At 42.3% G+C, this 21980-nt stretch overlaps 2 protein-coding genes and 1 long non-coding RNA gene across 4 annotated transcripts; 2 read left to right on the top strand and 1 right to left on the bottom strand.

Annotated features, from left to right (window-relative positions):
* Positions 1–1952: 1952 nt before the first annotated feature.
* On the bottom strand, positions 1953–9772 carry LOC138625606 (transmembrane protein 150A-like). Of its 2 annotated transcripts, none has more exons than XM_069706622.1 (8): positions 9715–9772; positions 6027–6312; positions 5791–5838; positions 5575–5661; positions 5054–5121; positions 3157–3284; positions 2861–3038; positions 1953–2383 (listed from the first exon to the last, which is right to left on the bottom strand). In XM_069706622.1, the coding sequence occupies exons 2-8, from the start codon at positions 6089–6091 to the stop codon at positions 2082–2084; spliced, it is 876 nt and encodes a 291-aa protein (XP_069562723.1). In that variant the 5' UTR covers positions 6092–6312; positions 9715–9772; the 3' UTR covers positions 1953–2081. The 2 variants fall into 2 exon arrangements, with proteins under 2 accessions (XP_069562723.1, XP_069562724.1); XM_069706623.1 differs by lacking the exon at positions 9715–9772 and adding an exon at positions 9546–9700.
* A 3851-nt stretch (positions 9773–13623) lies between these two features.
* Positions 13624–17112, top strand: LOC138625675 (potassium voltage-gated channel subfamily V member 2-like). The gene is made up of 2 exons (XM_069706765.1): positions 13624–14958; positions 16846–17112. Exons 1-2 carry the CDS (start codon positions 13624–13626, stop codon positions 17110–17112), a joined length of 1602 nt encoding a protein of 533 aa, XP_069562866.1.
* Positions 17113–18811: 1699 nt separating this feature from the next.
* Positions 18812–20830, top strand: LOC138625605 (uncharacterized). Its single transcript, XR_011311243.1, has 4 exons — positions 18812–18921; positions 19572–19626; positions 20478–20576; positions 20719–20830. It is a non-coding gene; the product is annotated as an uncharacterized lncRNA (long non-coding RNA).
* Positions 20831–21980: the final 1150 nt, after the last annotated feature.

Below are 21980 nucleotides of genomic sequence, written 5' to 3'. Positions count from 1 at the left end.
ATGTGTATTGCTGGCATCCAGTGTTTTTTTTGTTTGTTTTTGTTTTCTTTCTTTCTTTCTTTTTTTTCGTTGACAGTTTCAAACGTATCGACACAAAGCGGAGGGCACGATACTGCGCGTCATCTTGAAACGTACCTCGCAGAGAAACGGCTCGCTCACCTTGAGTGGAACCGAAATCGGGTGGCGTTAGTCAGCTTTAGTTTGAGCGGCGGCGGTTTGTCGGCAGTCTGGTTCACGATGGTAATTATAACCGTCAGAGAACTTGGCAACAGGAGATCACACAAAGACCTCAATACATGACACGCGTTCACGTCGGTCTGCAACCGGCTCGGTTTTAGGCGCTTTCAGACCAAAGGAACTTTTCCCGCAGTTGTAACAGCTGTGGGAGGAAGTACTCCCCCTTTTTTTTTTTTTTTTTCCTGGTGTCCGCACGACAAGAACCGGGGAACCACCGTAGTTCCTTTTCAGCTGCTTCCTCCGGGTCGGTACTTTTCAGCACGAGAGGCATTGCTTTGCCCGAAGTGCCGGTAAAGCTGGCTGCTTCTCTAAACTTCCATCTGCTGCAGGAAATACACCGACGACGGGTAAGTACCTCACAGCGCTCGATCGAAAACAACCCAAACCTTTATCTTCAGTCTTAAAGAACGAAACGAAACACGGACAGATAGACCGTTGTTCAGAGGAAATGTTGCCAACTGCAGGACGGCTTACGTTATTTCAGCGTTCCTGTTGCCCCAGAATAATTACAAACAGAAAAAAAAAAAAAGCTGTTCGGAGGTACGTAGTTCCTCTCGGGGAGATCGCAGAACCGTTTGGTCCCAAAGCGCCCGATATCTGGTTGCAACGCTTGTTTCGACATCATATTCACCTCTCCTGTAACTACCGAGAAGGCTTCACACAGCTCTTTCAGAAACAGAAAAACTCTTCTCTAAACTGAAATAAGGCTTCCAAAGGTCCAGCCTGGAATCAAATCAGTGTAAATGTGGAGGTCGGATTCTAGTTTTTACCTTCACGCGCCCACTTTATCTACTATAGGCCACTTCAAAAATGTCTTGCCGTCACTGTCGGAGGTGTTCAACTCCCAACACACTGGAAAAGGCAATATTCGCTCCGGCGGAGTGTAAATTATCAGATGATTGATGGCAATTATTGCATCGGACATGACGTTGAAATAAAAAGGTAGCATGAAAGGGAAGTGTTGCAGAAGGTCGTCGGATCATGCAGCGAGTGGGACGGTAACGCAGTGACAGCGAGGGTGATTGCTTCATTACAACAGAAAAGATCATTCGGTTTTTTTTTTTCGTTTTTTTTTTTTTAAATGCACTCGCATGAACTGTGACCTCCAGAAGGACTGGCTCCAGACACACGGGTACATATTGTGTAAAATAATTTGAAAATACCATCAGCATTTTTGCATTCAAATGATCAGCGCGACCACACGAAACCGGTCAAGTGAAATTCATGATTTTCGCCCGAGAACTCACGGATAATTTATGCTCGGTTGATTAAAGAGGCCGTGTCCTCGCAGCCTGTAAAACATACGGGAATATTCGCTTCTCAAACATTCAGTATTTTCTACTTATTACACATCAAACGGAAGTTGTTCTTCCGTTCCAGAAAAAAAAAGAAAGAGTGCGCCGTGCAGAGATAATGAAAAGGCCAAAACAGGTGGGCCGCGCAAAGCGTTGGGTCGGAGAGTCTGGGGGAGGAGAACAAACTTTGTGGGTTTAAAGAACTTTCTCTTTCCACCAAGACACCAGTGATTTAAAAAAAAAAAAAAAAAAACGCCTCTCTTTCAGGAAACACCGAATCAACAGTCATCTCGGAAAACATTCATGAATCCAGCGCTCGGACTGCTCCACAACATTCAGCTCTCCTCTCATCATCGCTATAGAAAATGTAACTGGAGCAGCTTTGGAGGTTTTAAAAATAAAAAAAATAAAATAAAAAAAAAAAAAAAAAGCATTACAGATGGATTTACCTGGTGTTGGTTCAAAGGTTGCAGATATCAGAAGTTGCTCTTGTCCTCCTCCACATGCAGCACCTCTGCAGTGACATTTCACACCCTTCGGGCTGCAGAGCTACAACATGGCTATGCTCTCTGGGGTACAGTTGAGATGTGTGGATGTGCTGCTTCCCCCGGGGGACTTGAGGCCCTTAGTCGCCCCGCCCAGCGCCGAGCCCCGGGCCCTGGGGCCCATGATGACCCCCGAGCCGAGGTGGTGGCTCTGCTGCAGGCCCGCCATCAGGGTCTCGCTGGTGACGGTGCCGAACTCGTAGGTGAAGGTGCCGTAGAAGACCAGGATGTCCACGGTGAAGACCCACTCGCAGATGGCGGCGGCGTGCTGCAGGACGAAGCTCTCGTGGATGAAGAAGATGCCGCCTGGGGAGGAGGACGAGTTAAAGAAGGACGAACACCTGGGAGACCGGAGGTCCAAGCAAACGGAACTCACTTCCACTGAGCGTGCAGAGAAAACGGGAGGAAAGAAAATGTCCTGAACTCTGAATCAAATCTGTGATGTAACGAGACGAGGTACATCACGGCTCGACCTCAGGGCGCCAGACGTGAATTCATTATGCGATTAGATGGGTTTGAAATAGGATACCAGTCCACGTGCACTTCCTTCACGCAGGATAAGACCGTTACTGTGATCACGATTCTTAGTCCTGCCACCAAAGAGACAACAAGAAGGCCGGCGGAAATAAAAGAGTGACAACCGGGGAGAAGAACGGGGAGCCCAGACGGAGGTCATCGTCAACCGAGACGCGAGCGCACGATGTAAAAGGACTCGGGATTAAGCGCGGCATTTTGTCGGCGTGTCACACAGCGTCAGCACGAGAGAACGAACGTAAAGGATACTGAGGACGAGGGAGATCATGGCTCCCAGTGCCAGAGCCACCCGGAAATGGGCCATCCAGTAGTCGAGGGCGGTCACAGCCACCCGGTAGGTCAGCACACACTGCAGGCACACAAACAGCAGCCCTGCCGGAAACGCAACGCCGGCGCCCACGTAGTGAAGGGATTTGGCGTGATCGACCTGCCGGACAGAAACGTGCAGTCAGTCAGGAGGGATGTTTTCGTTCTCAGGTCCTGATAAAATCAAATTAAAAGATAAATAAACATTCAGATAAAGTGTGTTTGCTGCTGCGGTTTACCTGGAAGTTGCCCACCATGACGAGGCCGATGGCGTTGGTGCAGCCGGACACCAGAGCGCTGGTGTTCACCCAACATCGGTGGCTGTGTTCGATCACCTGGGCGTAGCGCAGAAGGCACACCATCACCACTGCAGGACGCGCACACACACGCACACACACACACATACACACAGGTAAAAAAAAAAATGCTAAATTACAAATGTACTACACATGTTTTTCCTCGTCACGTTTTGTATAATTGCATAAAAATAAGAGCTTTGTTGTCGGGCGGTGGCCTGAACCGATCAGCTGATATTCGACCAGCCGGTTTGTGTTAGCGCTGCTTCAGACAGGATGTGTTCTCTTATTCATTGACCTCTCCGCTTGCATAACGGGGCAGTTTTCTTGGCAGGCTGATCATCACTGTTTAAAGACTATAAACCTGCAGGTTGCCGTCGGTTACGGTGCACAGCAGCAAGGCAGTAAAACGCAGACGAACGTCACGAGCCGCCGACGGCGAGGAATACAAAGGTCGAACTGAAGCATCCGGTGGGAGAAGACGGAAAATACATCTCGAATTCAAGGGAATAAATAAGATAATGTGGGCTGGAAAATAATGGAAATAGATCTGAAGGGGAAAAAGGTGATGTGAAATGTGACTAATGAAGCAAGAGAGATGCAATTAAAGGCAGGTGGGGGAGGGGGAGGGGGGGGATTTGGGGCAGAAGTGAGTGGTGATAAAACAAGACAGGAGGAGGAGGAGGAGTAATGGAGGAAGGCCATGGAGGGTACATGAAAAGGAAAGGACAGAGGGGGGAAAGTGGAAGGAAAGCCGCATTCATTATTGATTAGAGAGCACGGGCTATTTCCAGCCCCTCTGGAACTCTCCGAGGCCGCCGGCTGCCGTCTGCGGGCGCCACGGAGGGTTAATATCACGTGAAGGGTGGACAGTGGAGACGGACATTAAACCCTTTCCACCTCAGATATGCTGCCTGACTGTGTTTGTGTTAAACAGCAGGAGGCAGCAGCCTTTTAGCTGAAACCTGGGCTGCAGATCAAAATATGAATTCACCAACTTTACTTTATTGCATATCCAATAATCGGTATTTAACAGGGTTGTTTTTTTGTTTTTTTTTGTTTTTTTTAGAAAACATTTTGACATTTTACTACATTGTACTGCAAAATTAAAAGAATTATAATATATTGAAAATAATGACAAAAAGAAAAGTCGCACTTTTACATGAAGCAGTTAATTATCAACAGGAAGAGGATCTTTACAGTTTGGACATTTGGGAAACAAGTGACTCCATTTTTGCTCCTTAGATGAAAAGTTTGATCTCATTCTTATGTCTTTTTGTTAAATATGAAGCTAGAGTCAGCGGTGATCATTTTAGTTTAACATAAAGATTAGAAACAGGGGAAATGGCTAACTTTACCCACCGTTAACACTTTATATCTTCTTCCAGTTTTCACTGGTTGCCTAGAAACCGTACAAACACAACAAGCCTCTAGGAAGTGGCAACGCTGAGACAAGAAAGAGTCTAACACGGAGGCTCCCAGGGCTTTCGGACCATATACCACTATGGACCAAACCGAATTTGTAATGCGGCGCGTGTAATACCTGTAACAAAATATAATGAAATGACAATTTCCTTCATCTCGAGCCAGTTGGAGTGAAACTGTGAGGCCTTTCAACATGGGGCTCTCTGAAACGTTGGACATAGTCTGGGCAAGCTGTTTATCTTTGTTTGCAGTCTTTATGCCAAGTTACCCCGACAGCTGAGAGTGGGGTCAAACTTTCCAAAAATGTCAAACTATTCCTTTAAAAAGGAAGTACGCCTGCACTCACCACACGGTGGTATCACCATGACCCAGTATGTATGTGTACGGCTCAGATCCAAGCCGAGTTCGGCCTTACCCATGAAGGCTCCAATGTTGCCGATCAGGCTGAACAGGCAGCTTTCTGGAGGGTAGGAGCCGCATTTACTGTCGGGCAGGAAGACAAAAGAGCTTTCAGTATGAAAGAGAAGAGAAGAACTTCTAACCAAAAACACAGCATGTCTTTTCACTATGTTTGCTACTGTTAACGTTTTCTGCTAAAACAGACGGTTCATTCACATTTTGAATGTAAAAGAATGTAAAAGTTTTGATATTATGTAGATATAAGACTGAAATTCGTTTATACACAGTAAAAACAAAATTAAAAAAATAAGGCCTCCGAGTCTCTCGATGCCGTTTTACAAGAGCGCTTTTGTACTCGCCCGTGGTTAGAGGCTTACTTGCAGATTAAACAAATCAATTTATGCAAAGCATGGGTTAATGACCGTCGCAGAGCCGCAACATAACAAGGTGCTAATTCATGACTGGGGGCCTTCGCTTGCACAAAATGGCTTCTGTGTTCTGCCCAAACACGGACGGAGGAGAGGTGCAACAGCAGACCTGATGAGGGGGATGTCCTGGATGGTGCAGCACGTCTTTGGGAAGCCTGGTCGGGGCAGCTCCTCTGTGCATGTTACGTTGTAAAACCTGTGGCGGTGACACAACGAGCTCAGTTCATTCACACCCGGCTGGTAGCCGTGTCCCAAAACTAAAAAAAAAACTAAAAAAAACAACAAAAAAAACCCGAGATCAGATCAGCAGGAGAGAATCACGTACCAGTTCTCCACAGGACACACGTGGTGATTCATCACAGCCATGGCATACCTGCAGGGTAAAGAATGGGACATTATTTAAAGTAAGAAATGTCCCGCGCGTCATGACGGATTGATATAATCCCCGATGACACAAGCTGAACTATTATCAGCGCACGGGATTACGCTGTCCTTGTCCCGCCGTCGTGTACACACGATAATATGTTGGAATGTGACAGCAACACTCGCACTGCGACTCACACTATCCATATTCCTGTGATGGAGAAGGCAGACAGGCTGACAGGCAGGACGATCCAGGCAGTCATTGGGCTGGCAGTGAGCTGGCTTTGTCCCAAGCATGGGGTGAGAGGGGGGCTTCAGGCTGGGCTGGCAACACGACAGGAGGGATCAGGTAGGGGGCGGGTGGGGGTGCGGGGTCACCAACATACAGGGAAACACACAGGGGGCGGGGGGGGGCATGAGAGGACAAAGAGGGGGGAAATGGCGCGGCTCTTCTGCTCCACGGGGCCCCGCAACCAGCAGCAACCTGGACCAGAAGTAGGAAAAAGTATTCAGTGGTGATCATATCTCGGTGATTAGAAACACGCTGCGGGAGCAACGCCGCCGTAGTTTGGGAGTTTTGACTTTATCTCAGCGTGGCTGTTCGGCAATATTTTCCTCAACGCCAGCTGCATCTCACTCAAAGTACACGTACCGCGGCCGCGTCGCATTTGAGCACATCTCGAGCTTCACGCACAAAACACGAGCTCAAAAGGAACAAAAAAATAAATAAACAACCGCCTCATCTTCCTGATAAAAGTCGCCCTTTAAAAGACAGAAAGGCGACAGCCGTCAGCCGTCAGCGTGTAAGAACATTACAGAAAAACTATTTTCAACACAACCGACTGAACAGTCTTCTCGTGAGCTCGTAACACGAGCTGACAACGTGCCGGCGGCGCCGGACAGGAAGCAGAAACCGCAGGTGACGGCGGGGGGGATGAACCTCTCCCGCCGCCGCCGTCGTCGACCATCGGCGCTCGGGCCGTTTACCGTAAACGGGGAAAAACGCGTCCCGCGATCAAAACTTCTCGGCGTCTGTGCCGAGCGGCTTCGACGCCGCCAGACTATCTCATCTTTTAACCGTTTCAAGCGACGCCGCCGCGACCTGCTGAAAGGAAAACGAACGGCGAGACGAAGCGGCGGGAGCTGCGGTCGGCGCTGAGGTTGTGAGGACGAGGACGTAAGCCGAGGTCAGCTGTGCGGCGGAGGGAAGAGTGGCACGACACCGGCTGTATCACTTTACACCGCGTACAGTTACAAGTTTGTCCTTGGAGCCAGAGGGAGCGTACAGTAAAGTTGTCTTAATCTGATCCACACACACACACACACACACAAAAGAAAGGTCAAACTTATAAACGGAGTCGTGTTTTTATATAAATGTTCTGTTTCTATAAATATCTGCTTATTGTAGGGGAGCGTGAAACCTCGGCGTCAACTCCACAGCTACAAAAACGTTTCAACTGTACGCGAGTGACGATGTTTCAGACGGCTCATTTGTTGACATGAAGTTTCGAAGCCGTTCTCCAAAAGGTTTCACCGTTTCCTATTCGTACACAAATACGGGAAAAGCAAAGCTAGTGGAAAAAAAAAAAAAAAAAGGGAAGTATTACTTGGGCAAAGACAGACATCAGAAGAGTGCCTCATCAATTTCCACATTTTCTCTGAACACGATGTTTCCACTGTGTATACGTTTTAGTTTTAGACTTATCGGCGCAGCAACGTTTAGTTCTCCGGTTCAATATTCTCAAACGTGTATATATTTGGGTTTTGAACTGTTAGTTGGGCAAAAAAAAAAAAAAAAACGGGATTTATAGACCAAACAACGAACGAGATGAATTGATAAATGACATGACTTGTTGTTTGCAGCCCTACAGACCATGTTAACGTAGTCTTAAACAGGAGTTATTGTTCACACACGCAGACTCGACCACAGGTTTGCATTTTTGGTTGCGACTAAAAATGAAAGCGCACAACTTGTCGATATTTTGTATGCGGTTTCCATCCATTACACTTTGACTGATGTAAAATTGATCCCGACCATAGGACAGATTTATTTCCATGTGTTATCAACCGTGGCATCAGTTCAGTGACTGCTCTGTCTGAAGTTGAAGGTGGCGTAGGAGCTATTTCTGTTATTGTTCGCATGTTTTATTATTTTCTTAGATGTTTTTTTTGTTTGTTTGTTTTTTTACACCTAGTGACAGTAATTGGATATAAAAGGGAGGGGTGGGGAGGGGTTTTGTTTACATATAGGGCACAGGAAACAGGAAAGAGCTCGCGGTTCTCACGAAATGAATCACCAGAGCAGAACCACAAAACCTGACATATTTTCTGGTGTGTTTTGTTTTTGTTTTTCTTCATCCTGTGTAACTACATCTCTTTAATCAACTGCAATCGAACGGCAAAAGTCTGGTACTCGCTTTCACGGCCCGCGTGAGAACTTAAACCTACCTGTGAAGTAACGGTAGATTAAAAAAAACAAAAACGGGAACAGTGGATTACCACGACGTGAGGGTTTGGTTAAAGGTTAAAGGTTCACCAACAGAATGGCCATTATCGATATCTCCATACTCGTATCACACGGCAGTTCAACAGCTTTCACGGCGAAAGTTTTGTTTCGTTCGGCGTAAACGTAGCAAAAGTTATGCCGTTTGAAACGGGAACGCATTATGGCGGGCGCGGTCTTCAAAAAGCTCTACGTGCTCGCTCTCCCGCGGTCGTCTTTCTGTTTCCTTGTGGGACTTGATGTTTGATCGGTAGTTGTTAACGCCCGCGGACGGAAAAAGTCAGCAGCGAAGAGCGTCTGACAGCTTTCGCGGCGCCGTCCGATATAACGCTGCGAGCGAAGGCCAGAATAATACACACTGCAAGCTGTGGTTGCTTTACGAGGTTCATACCAGAGAGCAAAGCTTGAAAGTCACAGCGAGGAAAAAGATATAAAGAAACTATAAAAACACGCAGCCAGCGGGATACTAGTGAAAAAAAATACCTTATTCTCCCTCCTAAGTCTCCACACAGTTACTATATGATTTTAAATATTATAATATGGGCTATAGGTGACACCAAGAACAAGACAGCGACCTGAATATGAGATTGTATGATCACAAAAGTAAATGAATCTGGACTTTTTTTCACTTTGAGAAAACATAAAAACACCAATAATGAATATGAGTGTATCTTTTGAAGTTTTTTATTTGACTTCTTCTTAAAGTCATTAGTTTATGTGGTTGACACGTTCAATATAAAAAAAAAAAAAAGGGTCAGTTTGGTCATTATTAAGTTTTATTTTATTTATTTAATCTGAATTTGTTCATACAAAAGAAAAGACATTTGTGGTGTGTTTATCATATAAAATCTAACTAAAATGTCAACCATGGAAATCTCGTGTGTGTTTTTTTTCCTGGGGGGGGGGGGGGACACAACAACAACAACAACAACAACAACACCCCCCCCCACTACCCCCCCCCCTGCCTGCCCCCGCAGCCATTCACAGCAAATACTCGCCACTGCACTTTTGTAAGGACTCCCGACACAAGTGACAACATATATATCTATATTTTGGGAGTTATTATATTTATCCAACTTGTAGTCAACCACCGCAACCGACGACCGGAGAGCAGCGTCACGGTGCCCGGCAGCGGTCCTCCACCGTGAACCGGTTAACGGCACCCGTTAGCCTTGTTAGCTTCGACCTAGCTCGCTAGTTAGCTCGCACTTTACCGGTTGTCTTGACTTGACACTTCGCCCGCGTCTTGATTCCCGCTAAACCCTCAAAACCCCGATAAGCCGCCAAAAAAAAACAGGCGCTTTTTTAGGAGGATGAGGACCACCGATAGTACTCGGGAGAGCCGCGGCACCAAAAAAAACAAAAAATGAGTTCAACACTTACCTTCCACCTGCTAAGCCCACAACAGACCTCAACAACCTTGGTTTCCCTTTAAAAACAGCGTTTTCTTAGCAAATGAGGCTGAGCGCACAAGCGACTTCCGGTTGTTGTTTTCAAAATAAAAGAAGGTGATAGTTTCACGTGAGAATTTTTTTTTTTTTTATGAATGTAAAAAAAAAAAAAAAAGATAAAACAAGGTTTGTTTCTTTTTACAAGTGTATTTCTTTCACTGTGCTGCTTCAATACGAAGGTAAAAAAATAAATTAAAAAAAAGCTGCAGTCCCAACACAGTGAACTATAAAATACACGCATTCTCCCAAATTTAAGAGTATATACACCTTGGAAAACCGTGTTTGTCCTCGAGGCAATAAAAGCGACGTCTTTGCCAGCCCAATGCGACCACCTAATCTATCATCTTACTTTAACATGAGCAGTTTCCCTGTTTTAAGCCCTCGCTCCAATCCAGAAAAGGTTTGTCTTGATATCAGCACGCTTTTATTTTAGCACATTAATAATCTCTGCTCTTATTCTAGTGTTACTAACTTGACGGATCTCTCAGTGCTGTCAGGCCCTACTGTAGAGCACCTCTGTAGTTTTGTTGACACTGTACAGTGATAATAAGTCTGATTTGAATGTGTTTATAAATGTCCCCCTGAAGTCACGTTTCAAATGTGATGCATTGACTTTTTAATAAAATGTTTAGAAATAAAATACTACATGTAGATGATATTTAATTGGAATTTCAAACACAATTTTTCATAAAATATTACACAAAAACAATCCATGGTAATACATTTGTTCCTCAAATTGCACATTTGCTCAAGAACTGTACTTAAGTACATTTTTGAGGTACTTGTACTTTACTTGAGTATTTCCATTTGATGCTACTTCATACTTCTCCTCCACTACGTTTAGGCTATATTTTGCGTTTCAGATGAAGATATATGTATATAAAGTCGTGTAAACTAGCTCCACCGGCAGCAGCTATAACAGTAACATGCTGCTTACACACTAATGCTTCACTCCTAATAATCTAATGATGTCATATATGATAATATATCAGTCAAAGGGACAAAACCAGGACTTTTACTTGAATACTTTAACTACACTTTTCCGCAAATACTTATGTCGTTAAAATTTTCAACGTAACTTTTCAAGTTTCCTTGTCATGGAATATTTTTACATGGCTGTATTGGTACTTTTAAATAAGTAAAGGATCACCACTTGTGACAAAAAGAGAATTCAAATCCTGGAAACCAAAAGGCTCCACTGTTCGAAAGACTCTTTAGCACAAGAAATGCTCTTGCCCTATCATAAGTGAGGCAGTTGACCATAAGGTAAAACCAAAGGCCAGGCTCTTCACTCAGGCTTAATGTGTTATCAATAATCTTTCTCATTCGGGGAAAGAAACAGGTGTCTATCTTTAGTTATCTACTGTAATCTAAAAAACTCAGTTTTTGCTTAATCTTTGAGAATATATAGTAGTGTAGTATAGTCATTACTTCTAACTGTATGCTATATTTTACATGATTGATCAACTGACCACTTCTGGTGGCAAAGACAGTTTTCACCTGAAGGTGAAGTGTGCAAATTTGTGTTTTGATTGAATCTACTGTAACGTTTAACACCTAAAACATGGTTATGAATTATGATCAACTGAAAAGTACAGTATATTTTTTGATTTCCCATGTTGCAACCTTTTGTTCTGCACATCATTAACAAAGCAGTGTAAAGTGGGACATTAAACACTTTTGTGGTTTAATGGTAAAGTACAGTGCTGCAAACTTCTATTGAGTTTGCAGGTTAATTTGTGAAAACGTCTATAATATTTGTAAAAAGCCATGCGGTCGCCCATGCCTCCTGATTTTGATCTGACCCTGTATGTGTGTAATCATGTCAGCAGGTCAAACACCAACATCTACTTTAACTGAACAATCTGTTTGGATTCTCCAGCTGTCAATATCAAGAAATGTGTATGAGAGGCAGCTTTATAAACCAACAGGAAGGATTACAACCTTCATTCTTGTGTTACTAAGCAGCTTTCAAAGGACTTTATTAAATTTGATCCGTAAATCTTGCGGACATTTGTTCGGAAACCACAGACCTTGAGAGCAGATAATATTAATCCCTATAATATGCAACTCTAGAGATTCATCCTTTGATGTTTTGCTTTACAATCCTGCTTCAGAAACTATTCCTGGATCAATACGGGAAAAAGGGTGAATTTACTTCTTTTTCCTGCCTTATAATAATTATAATACGACTTACACACACAGAGATGCAGTTTTGTAATACAGTTTGTGCAACATTATATTTTAAAGAATGCATAATTTGTAAATTATCAAACTAAATTAGAATTCATAGCAAGAGTCACCGTGGCCAAATTTGCAGGATAATGAGACTGAATGTCTCTTTACTTTCCAGGATGCACTCGAGTTAGTTGCTTGTTTTACTTCCATCACATGAAATCTTCGTCTATGACTTTTTCAAAATGTGTTCATAGTGTAACAATGGCACAAGTTCAAAATCGGGTAGATTGCAGATCATATTAAAGGAAAAAAAAGATGGAGCAGGACATCGAGGAAATTAATTTACTGAAACTGCATTTTATTGTTATTGAATTCAGCTTTTGTTCTCCAAGAAGAGGATTGTATATCAGATTGTAAATATTGCACATCATTCACTGTATCATGTTATATATAATAAAAATATGAATGTGACCCAACTGTTTACATGACACCTCCAGTTCAGCTCTCATTGTACCGACACACTGCACTCACACTTGCAGCTTACATTAAGTCTTGTAACTATTTAAATGTAACTGCTTTAAAGGCTTAAATCCTTAATTGTTTGAACTAATCAGTGCTGGCTAGCACCAGGAAGGAGTTACAAGATTTATATACTTTATGGTTCATGTCATCTGGTCAGTGGTCAGCATGTGCTGTTAATCAGCAGGGCAATAATCTGATATCCAATAAGAGGATTCAGTGACAAAATTGTGCTAGATACAGCTCTTCTTTTGTCTGATTAAAATCTCTCTGCCTGTTAGTTAACGTGTCGTGACATGTCGCAGCCTTACAGCTGATGCTTCTCTAAAAGTTCAGCATTTGAGCAAAACATTATTTCCCTGCTGCCATGACTCACTTCATGTCTGGAGGCTCCTGCACCCCCTCCCAATCAGGAAGTAGGCTAATGCTTAAAGCCTTTATCCTCTTTTATATATCCACCAGTCCTCCTTTGTTCCCCGTCACTAAGGGAATCTTAAAGCCCTGCAAAACAACAACCTACACGAACAATTTACAGCTAATTCATAAAAAACACCTTTTATAAAATGATATATGTGCTATGTATGATAGTTTTTTTAGTAAGTTTAAAAAAAAAAAAAAATCAACGACCGTATGGGGTTGTAGCCTCGTTTTCTTGAGACAGCATAAAAGCAACAAAAGACACGCAATAGTATTTTCCAATCACACAGCCTTCCAATGCGATTTCTTGAGTAATCAGTAGGGATTTCCAAAAGATTAATGCTTTGACACAGTAACTATTCATAAATAATGTGACAAAAAAAAACCCTTTATATTTATATTTTTTATGTTGCCTAAAATCTCCTTAAAATAACTCAAATCAGTTGTGAGAACCATTATATCATATTTTATAAAAGTGGGTGTATTCTTATCGGTCATTTGTTGAGATACGCCACACCGACAACGTCGTGTCAACCAGGCAGCTCAGAAGAGGATAATGGTATTTAGAAGTCCTGTAAGCACGCGGATCCTCTCAGTCAGCAACATTAACGGGGCCATGAGGCATCCTCTCCGTGTCCCCACACTTAAGCAAAGGAGGTATTAGATGGCAGTAATGCTGGCCGCTCTGAGCTCTCTGTCTGCCGTGTAGTACGGGGGGGGGATCGACATGGGGAGCACCAGGAAGGTGGCCGACTTGTGGAACCGGAGGCAGAGTCTCTTCCCCAATTACAAAGTCACGGATTCAGATTTTAATCGAAGACCCTCTGAGATTGTTTACCCACTAGCCAAGGAAAGCTGCGTGAAGACATGGAACTCCATGCATGAGCTGAGCAGGGACATCTACGACATCTACGCCGAGTATGACAATGAAGAAGAAGACAACGTCCCGTACAGCTCCTCCAGGCAGATTTCGCCCGCCAAGAAGAACTACATGATCAACATCAATGTTGGCGGGAAAACCTACCAGATAGCCTACAAGACGGCTGCCAAGTACCCCAAGACCAGAATAGGACGACTGGCCACCTACACGGACCACAACATGAAGCTGGACCTGTGTGACGACTACACCGTGACCAACAACGAGTACTTCTTCGACAGGGACCCGGATGTTTTCCACAGCATCTTCAACTTCTACCGGACGGGCGTGCTGTGGATCAAGGACGAGTTGTGTCCCCGAAACTTCCTGGAGGAGATCAACTACTGGGGCGTGAGGATCAAGAACACCCACCGCTGCTGCCGTATCTCCTTCGAGGAGAGGCAGGATGATCTGAACGAGCAGCTGAAGATCCAGAGGGAGCTGGAGGCCGAGGTGGAGATAGAGGAGAACGAGGAGCTGTTCCATGACATGTTCATGGGCCAGTATCGCCGAGCTATCTGGAACTTTATGGAAATGCCGTTCTCGTCTGTCAAGGCCAAGTTGATGGCTCTGGCCTCCAGTCTGTTTGTCCTGCTCTCCCTGGTGGCCATGTGCCTCAACACAGTGGAGGAGATGCAGTACAAAACTCCTGCAGGTCAGCTCAGTGGAAAGACCTACTGGGAATATGTGGAGTCCATTTGCATCGCCTTCTTCGCCATGGAGTACCTGCTGCGTCTGATATCCACGCCTGACCTCAGGTCCTTCAGCAGGAGCGTGCTCAACACTGTGGACCTGATCGCCATCCTGCCTCAGTACCTGCAGGCTATCCTGGAGTTTTTCGACAATGAGGACAACTACGTAAAGCACGAGGCCGACATGCAGGCGGTGGGGCAGGTGGGGAAGTTGGGGCAGGTGTTGAGGATCATGAGACTGATGCGGATCTTTCGCATCTTAAAGCTGGCGCGTCACTCCACAGGTCTGCGAGCGTTCGGCTTCACTCTGCGTCAGTGCTACCAGCAAGTGGGCTGCCTCTTCCTCTTCATCGCCATGGGCATCTTCAGCTTCTCCGCCATGGTCTACACTGTGGAGCACGACATGCCGCACACAAACTTCACCAGTATTCCTCATGCGTGGTGGTGGGCAGCGGTAAGTGCATCTTTGTACAGTTTGAAAGAACAGCAGGAAAGACTTAAATCTACACAGGAAGAGAATTAAGAGCAACCTTAAAAGTCTTCAAATTTGAAAGTTTTTATGGGATAACTTAAGTAATAAACTGAAGTAACCTATTTCTAGTGAATAAAGTGAAGTTCTTTGTCTTTACTCTAATTGAGTAAGGTTATTAGATTCCACTGCAGCACTACCTGACTCGCAAAACACCACCAGGTCAGCTTTGCTTCAGAATGTGTCTCCTTATTGTTTAGTAGGTGTGACTTGTGTGGTGAATGGGAAACTTATCAGTTTTAAAAGGTGGAACAACCTAAAATCGAATCATTTCAGTTTTTCTACTCAAACTGTGAACACAAACCTTCGATTCACTGAGTCGGCTTTTTGCCATAAATAAACCCATCAACAGATCCTTCCCCTTCCGCTCAGAGCGGCAATCTTACATCTAATCCAGGGCAAGGAAATGATAATCCTCTGAATGATAGTGATTGTGATGGTGAGGGGAACCGTAAGCGTTGCCCACCGCTCCCAGCTCCCGTTGTATTCATAAGAACAGAAGTGAGGCCCTGAACCACCCACCCCTGAGTCAGGTTTTTCTACAGTCTATCAGCAGGATACCGCTTAAAAATTTGGAAATGTAGCCCACAGACGAGGGACATCCTGAGTTACATTGGTTTTTTTTTTCAAACTTTAGCCACTGAGTGGACGCAGCCTCTCACTAAAAGTCCCCCGAGTAGATTCACATAACAGCCTATCAGCCTATGTGGTCCTATCAGCAGGAAGGAGAAGCAGGAAACGACACCGTTCCAGGAATGTTTTCACTGGGAAGATTTTCTCTGTGACTTTGGTTGTTGTTATCAAAATGTTCTTCATGAAGATATGGATAATGTTCTCTAAAAAAAAAAAAAAAAAAAAAAAAAATTTAGGAATGTAACTATGAAACATTTGTCTAATGTTTTTAGAGCATGTTATCCTACACTAAAATAATAACATTCTGGGAACATTAAAACAACAACATGCTACTGAAAACATTTGAAGAATTAGGGCATAATGTTCTGACAATGTTGTGAAGCATAAAATATTTTATCATGTTTTTATAGATTATTATCCTACCCTAAAGAAGGACTCTCTGAGAACACAAAAATAAAACAGCTTGCTGCTAATAACATCACCAGAACAGTGCATTATTTTCTCAGAACTTTTTTCTAGCTGTAAGGACTATGGGGGGAGGCTGATGACCACTACAGAGGTGACTGGCGGCCTCAGTGCTGCCATAACAGGCAAAAATGCAATGTAGAAGTACAACATGTGCATCTTCTGATGGGAAACAGACAGAGGAAACAGCTTAGTAAAGAAACAGAATAATTTTGGTGAAAGAGTAGATCTTAATATGTGCCATGTAGAAAAAAATACACTTGCTTTGAATTGAACATAAAAAGTAATTTGTATTTGGGCTGCTGAATTAGATTTAGTACTATTAAACCTATATTTTACAACACTAACTGGGAGATATGGAGGCCTTGATAAATGTCTGGTGTCCCACAAAATAGATTTAAACCATGATAAGGCTGACATCAACTTTAAAGGATGATGGAAACACTATTAACCAGCAATTTAGAAGAGTTTTCTGGTTGAAGTCTGTTTGTGCTTTTTACTGTGTCCATGTGTAAATGTTAGTTCTGGTAGAGCCGGAGAACACAGTCCACCATCTATCTGCAATGTTTTCAGTTTTCAGTTTATCATACTCTCTGTATCAGATGAATTTTCCGACCAATGACTGCACAGTTCATTTTAATGGGGCATCTGCTGCTTAGGGTTGTAACCCGTGTTCCTCCATCACCACTGACCGTTCTCCTCACTCCCCTGCAGGTCAGCATCTCCACTGTGGGCTACGGAGACATCTACCCAGAGACCATACTGGGTCGCATCTTCGCTTTCATCTGCATCGCTTTTGGAATTATCCTCAACGGCCTGCCCATATCCATCCTCTTCAACAAGTTCTCGGACTATTACTCTAAACTCAAGTCCAATCAGTACACGGCCTGCCTGAAGAAACGAGGGAGAGTGAGATTTGCCAAGAGGACAGTGAAACAGCTCAGCCACTGCTTTGGAACCCGGCAATATCATTCACACTGATTTCTTTTTTTTTGTTTTTTTTGTGCTGTACACTGCATACAAATAAAGGAGGAATTTTGGGCCCTAAATGTGTAAAAATGATGCACAACACAAAGCTATATTTGCAGTTGATGTGATGGTGCAGCTGCACAAACATAGCAGCTCATGGTTGAATATTTCTCAATAAAAGTATCGCATGGCTTCAGTGAAGTTGGAACAAATATACAATTAATATGTTTACGTGGCGTGGAAAGATTTTGATTTTTTTTTTTTTTTTTTTTTAATTTAAAATCACATTAATTCTTTTAAAGAAAAAAAAATGTTTAAAATGCAATCCTTCTGATTCTGATTCCCGAAGTGAAACTCAGCAACATTAACAACTGTTCGGGTGAAGAAGTTAAACTTTACTGGCTGAACGTTAACGTTGCATCAGCAGCAGCTCTCAGCGCATTTAGGTCTTATTTTCTGTAATCTAAAGTGCAACTCTATGACGTGTAGGATGACGTACTTTTCAGAGGCAGCTGAGCCACTAATTAGCATAAACAAATATTTCCTTCTAATTGCTGCTGCAATGTTTTGAATCTGTGTTCACAGCTGGAGATCTTCGAGGGTAAATCTTCCAAATACTGGTGCTGCTTTTAATGTTTTTGCAACGTTCAATAGTTTTGCCAACAATGTCTGCAGTGTGATTTATTTTTGCTACTCTTGCAACGCAGTGTCAGGAATGCCGTCTCATGCCCTGTTTTCAATAAACACTTTTCTGCTTAAAAAAACAACTTGTCTCCTCATTGAGTAAATACAGATTCATGAGAACAGACGTGTTCACGGTGTTAATGTGGATCTCTACTGACCTCCTCAGGAGGACAATTGCTACAACAACATTTATTTTTATTTTTTTTTGACGTGCATTTGTTCACTAAATATAATGTTCGTGCAATAAAAGAGAAACTCACTTCAGAGATATGAAGCCTTTTCTCACTGCTGGAAGTATTAACAAAGCACGATAATAGACATAACACTCCCTACAGCTCAGAAGTAATCACTAACTGTTGTTTACAATATGCTGTAAACTGTCATGCAATTGATTACCTTTACATCTGAATTAACACCTCTGTGACACAGTGTTAAAAGTAGTAGTATATAAAAATATATTATTTATTCCATTTAGCGAGACATAAAGTGGAGCATTAAGAGTACGAACTTCAAAAATCTAAAAGTTCCCAGTGGATCATGGGTCAAATTAACAAAAAATATTATGGTTTACATAAAGGAATGGGGCATATGGACCCAACGTACAGTAGCTGCAATGTTTTATAAAGTAGACTAAGTAGTATGATGTGGGGAGAGACATTGAAGCTTTTCTACGTGGATAATATATTCTTTGAATGGGAAACCTATGCAGCTAAATAAACGCTATATAAGCATCTAAGAGAAAGCAAATATTTGTCTTCTCATTTGCAACTGAATAATTAACCTATTTATAAATATAATTGTTATATGGTCTATGTAAAAAAAAAAAACGTTAATTTTTTTTTTTTTTTTTTATAAATTGGGAATTGTTATCAATGTGGGCTACATTTAATTAAAAAAATATTTTTTTTATTTAAACAGAATTTGTACACAGATCTCTAAATTGCCACTGAAAGGGACTTTTTGCTCCAGAAGGTGGCAGCATTTCAACAAAGAGAGTTTGAGCGGCAGTAAAAACTTCAGCGAAGAAGACGTCTCTCTTCCCGGTGTCTCCTGCGGTGGTAAAGTCACCTCTGTTGTTAGCTGTTAGCCTGCAGTAAAACTATGGCTCCTCCGGTTGCAGTGTCTCCTTTGATCAAGGTTAGTGTTGACAAATATATTGTTAAAAAAAAAAAAAAAAAGGGGGTTTACTCGTGTTTTTATTGTAAAACGACCTCACCCTCGAAAGCAGCCGCGTCCAATTGAAACGACGCAGCGCTTATTTGCTTCTTCTAAATGGAAAAGTCATCGGACTGAGTTTTTTTTTTTTTTAAGTATATTTAAATATATAAATAAATAGTATCGGACGATTCTGTTTTGGCCGAACTTCAGAGTGGGGCCACACGTCTCTGATAAACTTCACACCACCTCTGTCCTGCGTGTAGTTTGTGCTCACGACTAAGATCTAAAATAAACTGCCGGCTTTATGAATGGAGTTCAGTCGGTTCAGACGTATCTTTGGACTGTAAATCCAGTCGCCTTGTTGCGACTCATGCGGCCACTTAGACACGTTATTCCTGTCGGGAATGTGTATCCAGCCAAAGAATCGACTTTACAATCCTGTTGTTTGGTTTATAAAGCGCTGAATGGCTTTAAGGGCCGTAATGCATTTCTGATCTGCTGCGACCTTTTTATGAATCCTCCTCCCTCCTCCCTCCTCAGGTCGTCTGGGACTGTGAAACCCTTTGAAACGCCTTGTTGTTGTTGAAATGTGCCGTTACAAATAAACTTGCCTTGCCTTTGTATTGCAGACAGCCCGGTATTCAGCTCTGATTGCTGGCATCATCTATGGCAAAAAGAGATATGGTGAGTGATACTGACACCAACCCATTTAAATCTATTAAATAGAGCAGAAAACAGACATCCCAAACACTAGAGATATATTTAGGGCTGCAAATAAGGATTATTTTCACTGTCAATTCAGTGTTTTTTTTTTTTCAAGTTTGTGGGAGACCTATGCACACCTATTTGGCGTTTTAAATTTAGTTTTTCAATTAAAAATCTGCTGTTTTTGACCATTATTTTTAACATATGTTTATAAATGTTCCAAAATTATTGTCGGCAATAAACAAGACTCAAAACGTTTCGAATTAAAAACCTGCTAAAGGAGTTAATTACTCAATTTGATGCTCTTCACAATGATTTTGCTTAGATGCAATTAATGTCAACTATTTTTTTCATTTGAACAATAAGCTGTTTGGTTTTTAAAATATTAGAAAATTGTAAAAAAAACAAAATAAAAAAAAAAAACCATCAACCCCTATTTCCCAAATCCCGAAGTGTCATCACGGAGAACTAAAGGAACCAGAAAATATTCCATCTAAGAAGCGTGAATCAGAGAATTTTTGAATTATTTTCATTAAAGAATGACTCGAGATGATTAATCGATTATCATAATAATTTTGGGTTGATGAACTAACGGCACAACGGGGCAAACTAAATGACAAAGATTAAAGGTTAACAAATATGAATCGTTACTAAACTGCAGCAGTACTTTTACATAAGGAGGATGCTGCCAAGTTTAGATGTAGGAATAAATAAAAATGCAATTTAGATAATATAACGAGACGCGCTTGAAGTTTCAGGCGCTAAAGAAATGTACTTTTTTTTAAAATCTTTGTAAAAAAAATATATATAAACCTCCTTTATTTGTCCAGATAACCTGAAGCCCATCGCAGCTGAAGAGAGGAGGATTGAGGAGGAGGAGAAAAAGGTCCGTGAGGAGCAGGAGCGCATTGCCAAGCAGCTAGCAGAAGGTAGATACTCCGTCTCCAGTCTGCGTATAAATGCAGCTGTTGTTACTTCACACTATTATCTGCGTTGAGAATCACACTTGCTTTGAAAAAAAAAATTTAATAAATAAATAAATCTTAAATGTTTTTACTTTTCTCTTCCCAGCGAATGAAGATACCATTTTGAAGTAAAGCTCTGGAGCGCTGCGTGAGGATGTCCACGTCCATGTGCAATTTCCAACCTCTCCTCCCTTTTTCTGGAGTTACCGTGGCAACGTCCGTCACGTGGCTGCGTTTTGCTCTTCCCTCGAACAATGCAACAGCCCCTCCGTGTTGCCAGATGTTAGTTACATAATATGAAATGAGGCTCTTTAACTCGGCATTGTAAAACTGCAAATACAACAAGTTGATGTTTGTTATGAATTAATGTCATAAATACACAAGTACATGAGCAATGTAGTCTTTGCCTTTGTTCAGCAGCATGTGACCTCCTTCAGAAAATTACAATTATTACAGGAAAAAAATTTGTTCACAATAAAAGCAGAAATATTTAACTTGTATCTGTTAGATGATGTTCACTTGTTTCCTTTTTGGATCCCTGGTTCCCAGTTACAATACCTACTTTAGTTATTTTGTCCTTCAATTAAAAACAAAAAACATGACAAAGCTTGTTGTACTTCTGTTTAAAATACACAAGTGTGAAGGTGTCACTAGATTTTCAAAAGGAAGCTGGGTAACTTAATGAAATTGTGTCATTCTTCTAATTTTAAGTCTCTTAAATGAAAAAGTCATGTGATTGTGAAAAAAGGTTCATCCCATGGAAACTGTTGGCGACGCAAACATTTGATCCTCTTTGAAACAGTTCCTACAGGTAAAGGTGAAATCCTTGAACAACCCCACAACAAAAATAAGCTTTTGTCAGACACTTCTTGAACTTGAAAATAATGTATTATTCTTCAGTAAATAAAAGTAACCACAGCCTTGACCACAGACCTGTATTAGAACATTTGACATAACTGTCCAGCAGTCTCTTGACATTGACTTGGTAAAATGTTTTGCCCACTTTTCCAAGCAAAATTCTCTGTTGCAAGACACGCAAACAAAATTTCAATGAGCTTCATATCTGGGCTTGGACTAGGCCTTTCCACAACCCTCCATTTCTTCTTTTTGAGCCATTTCTTGGTGGACTGCTTGAATTTGCAGCCCCGGACAAATTGATAGTCAGTTGAAATCTACACCACTGATCTCTCCAACAATAACCTGCTCATATCCTCTTGTTATACAACTCACCCTGCTTGCACGCAGCAGCCAGTACCCTGCCATGGCTCCAGTCCAGACATGTTCAACCTGTGCTCACCGACAGTTAAAGAAGCGTGTATCTGCATTAGGATCATTTAAACCGAGCTCTTCTTTTCAGATTAGAGATGC

The sequence above is a fragment of the Brachyistius frenatus genome, unplaced genomic scaffold, assembly GCF_029030835.1.
Source record: "Brachyistius frenatus isolate BFR_SWC_R1_liver_20210118 unplaced genomic scaffold, ASM2903083v1 Contig_64, whole genome shotgun sequence".
Lineage (NCBI taxonomy): Eukaryota > Metazoa > Chordata > Actinopteri > Embiotocidae > Brachyistius > Brachyistius frenatus.
This window is presented reverse-complemented; position numbering and strand designations above follow the sequence as displayed.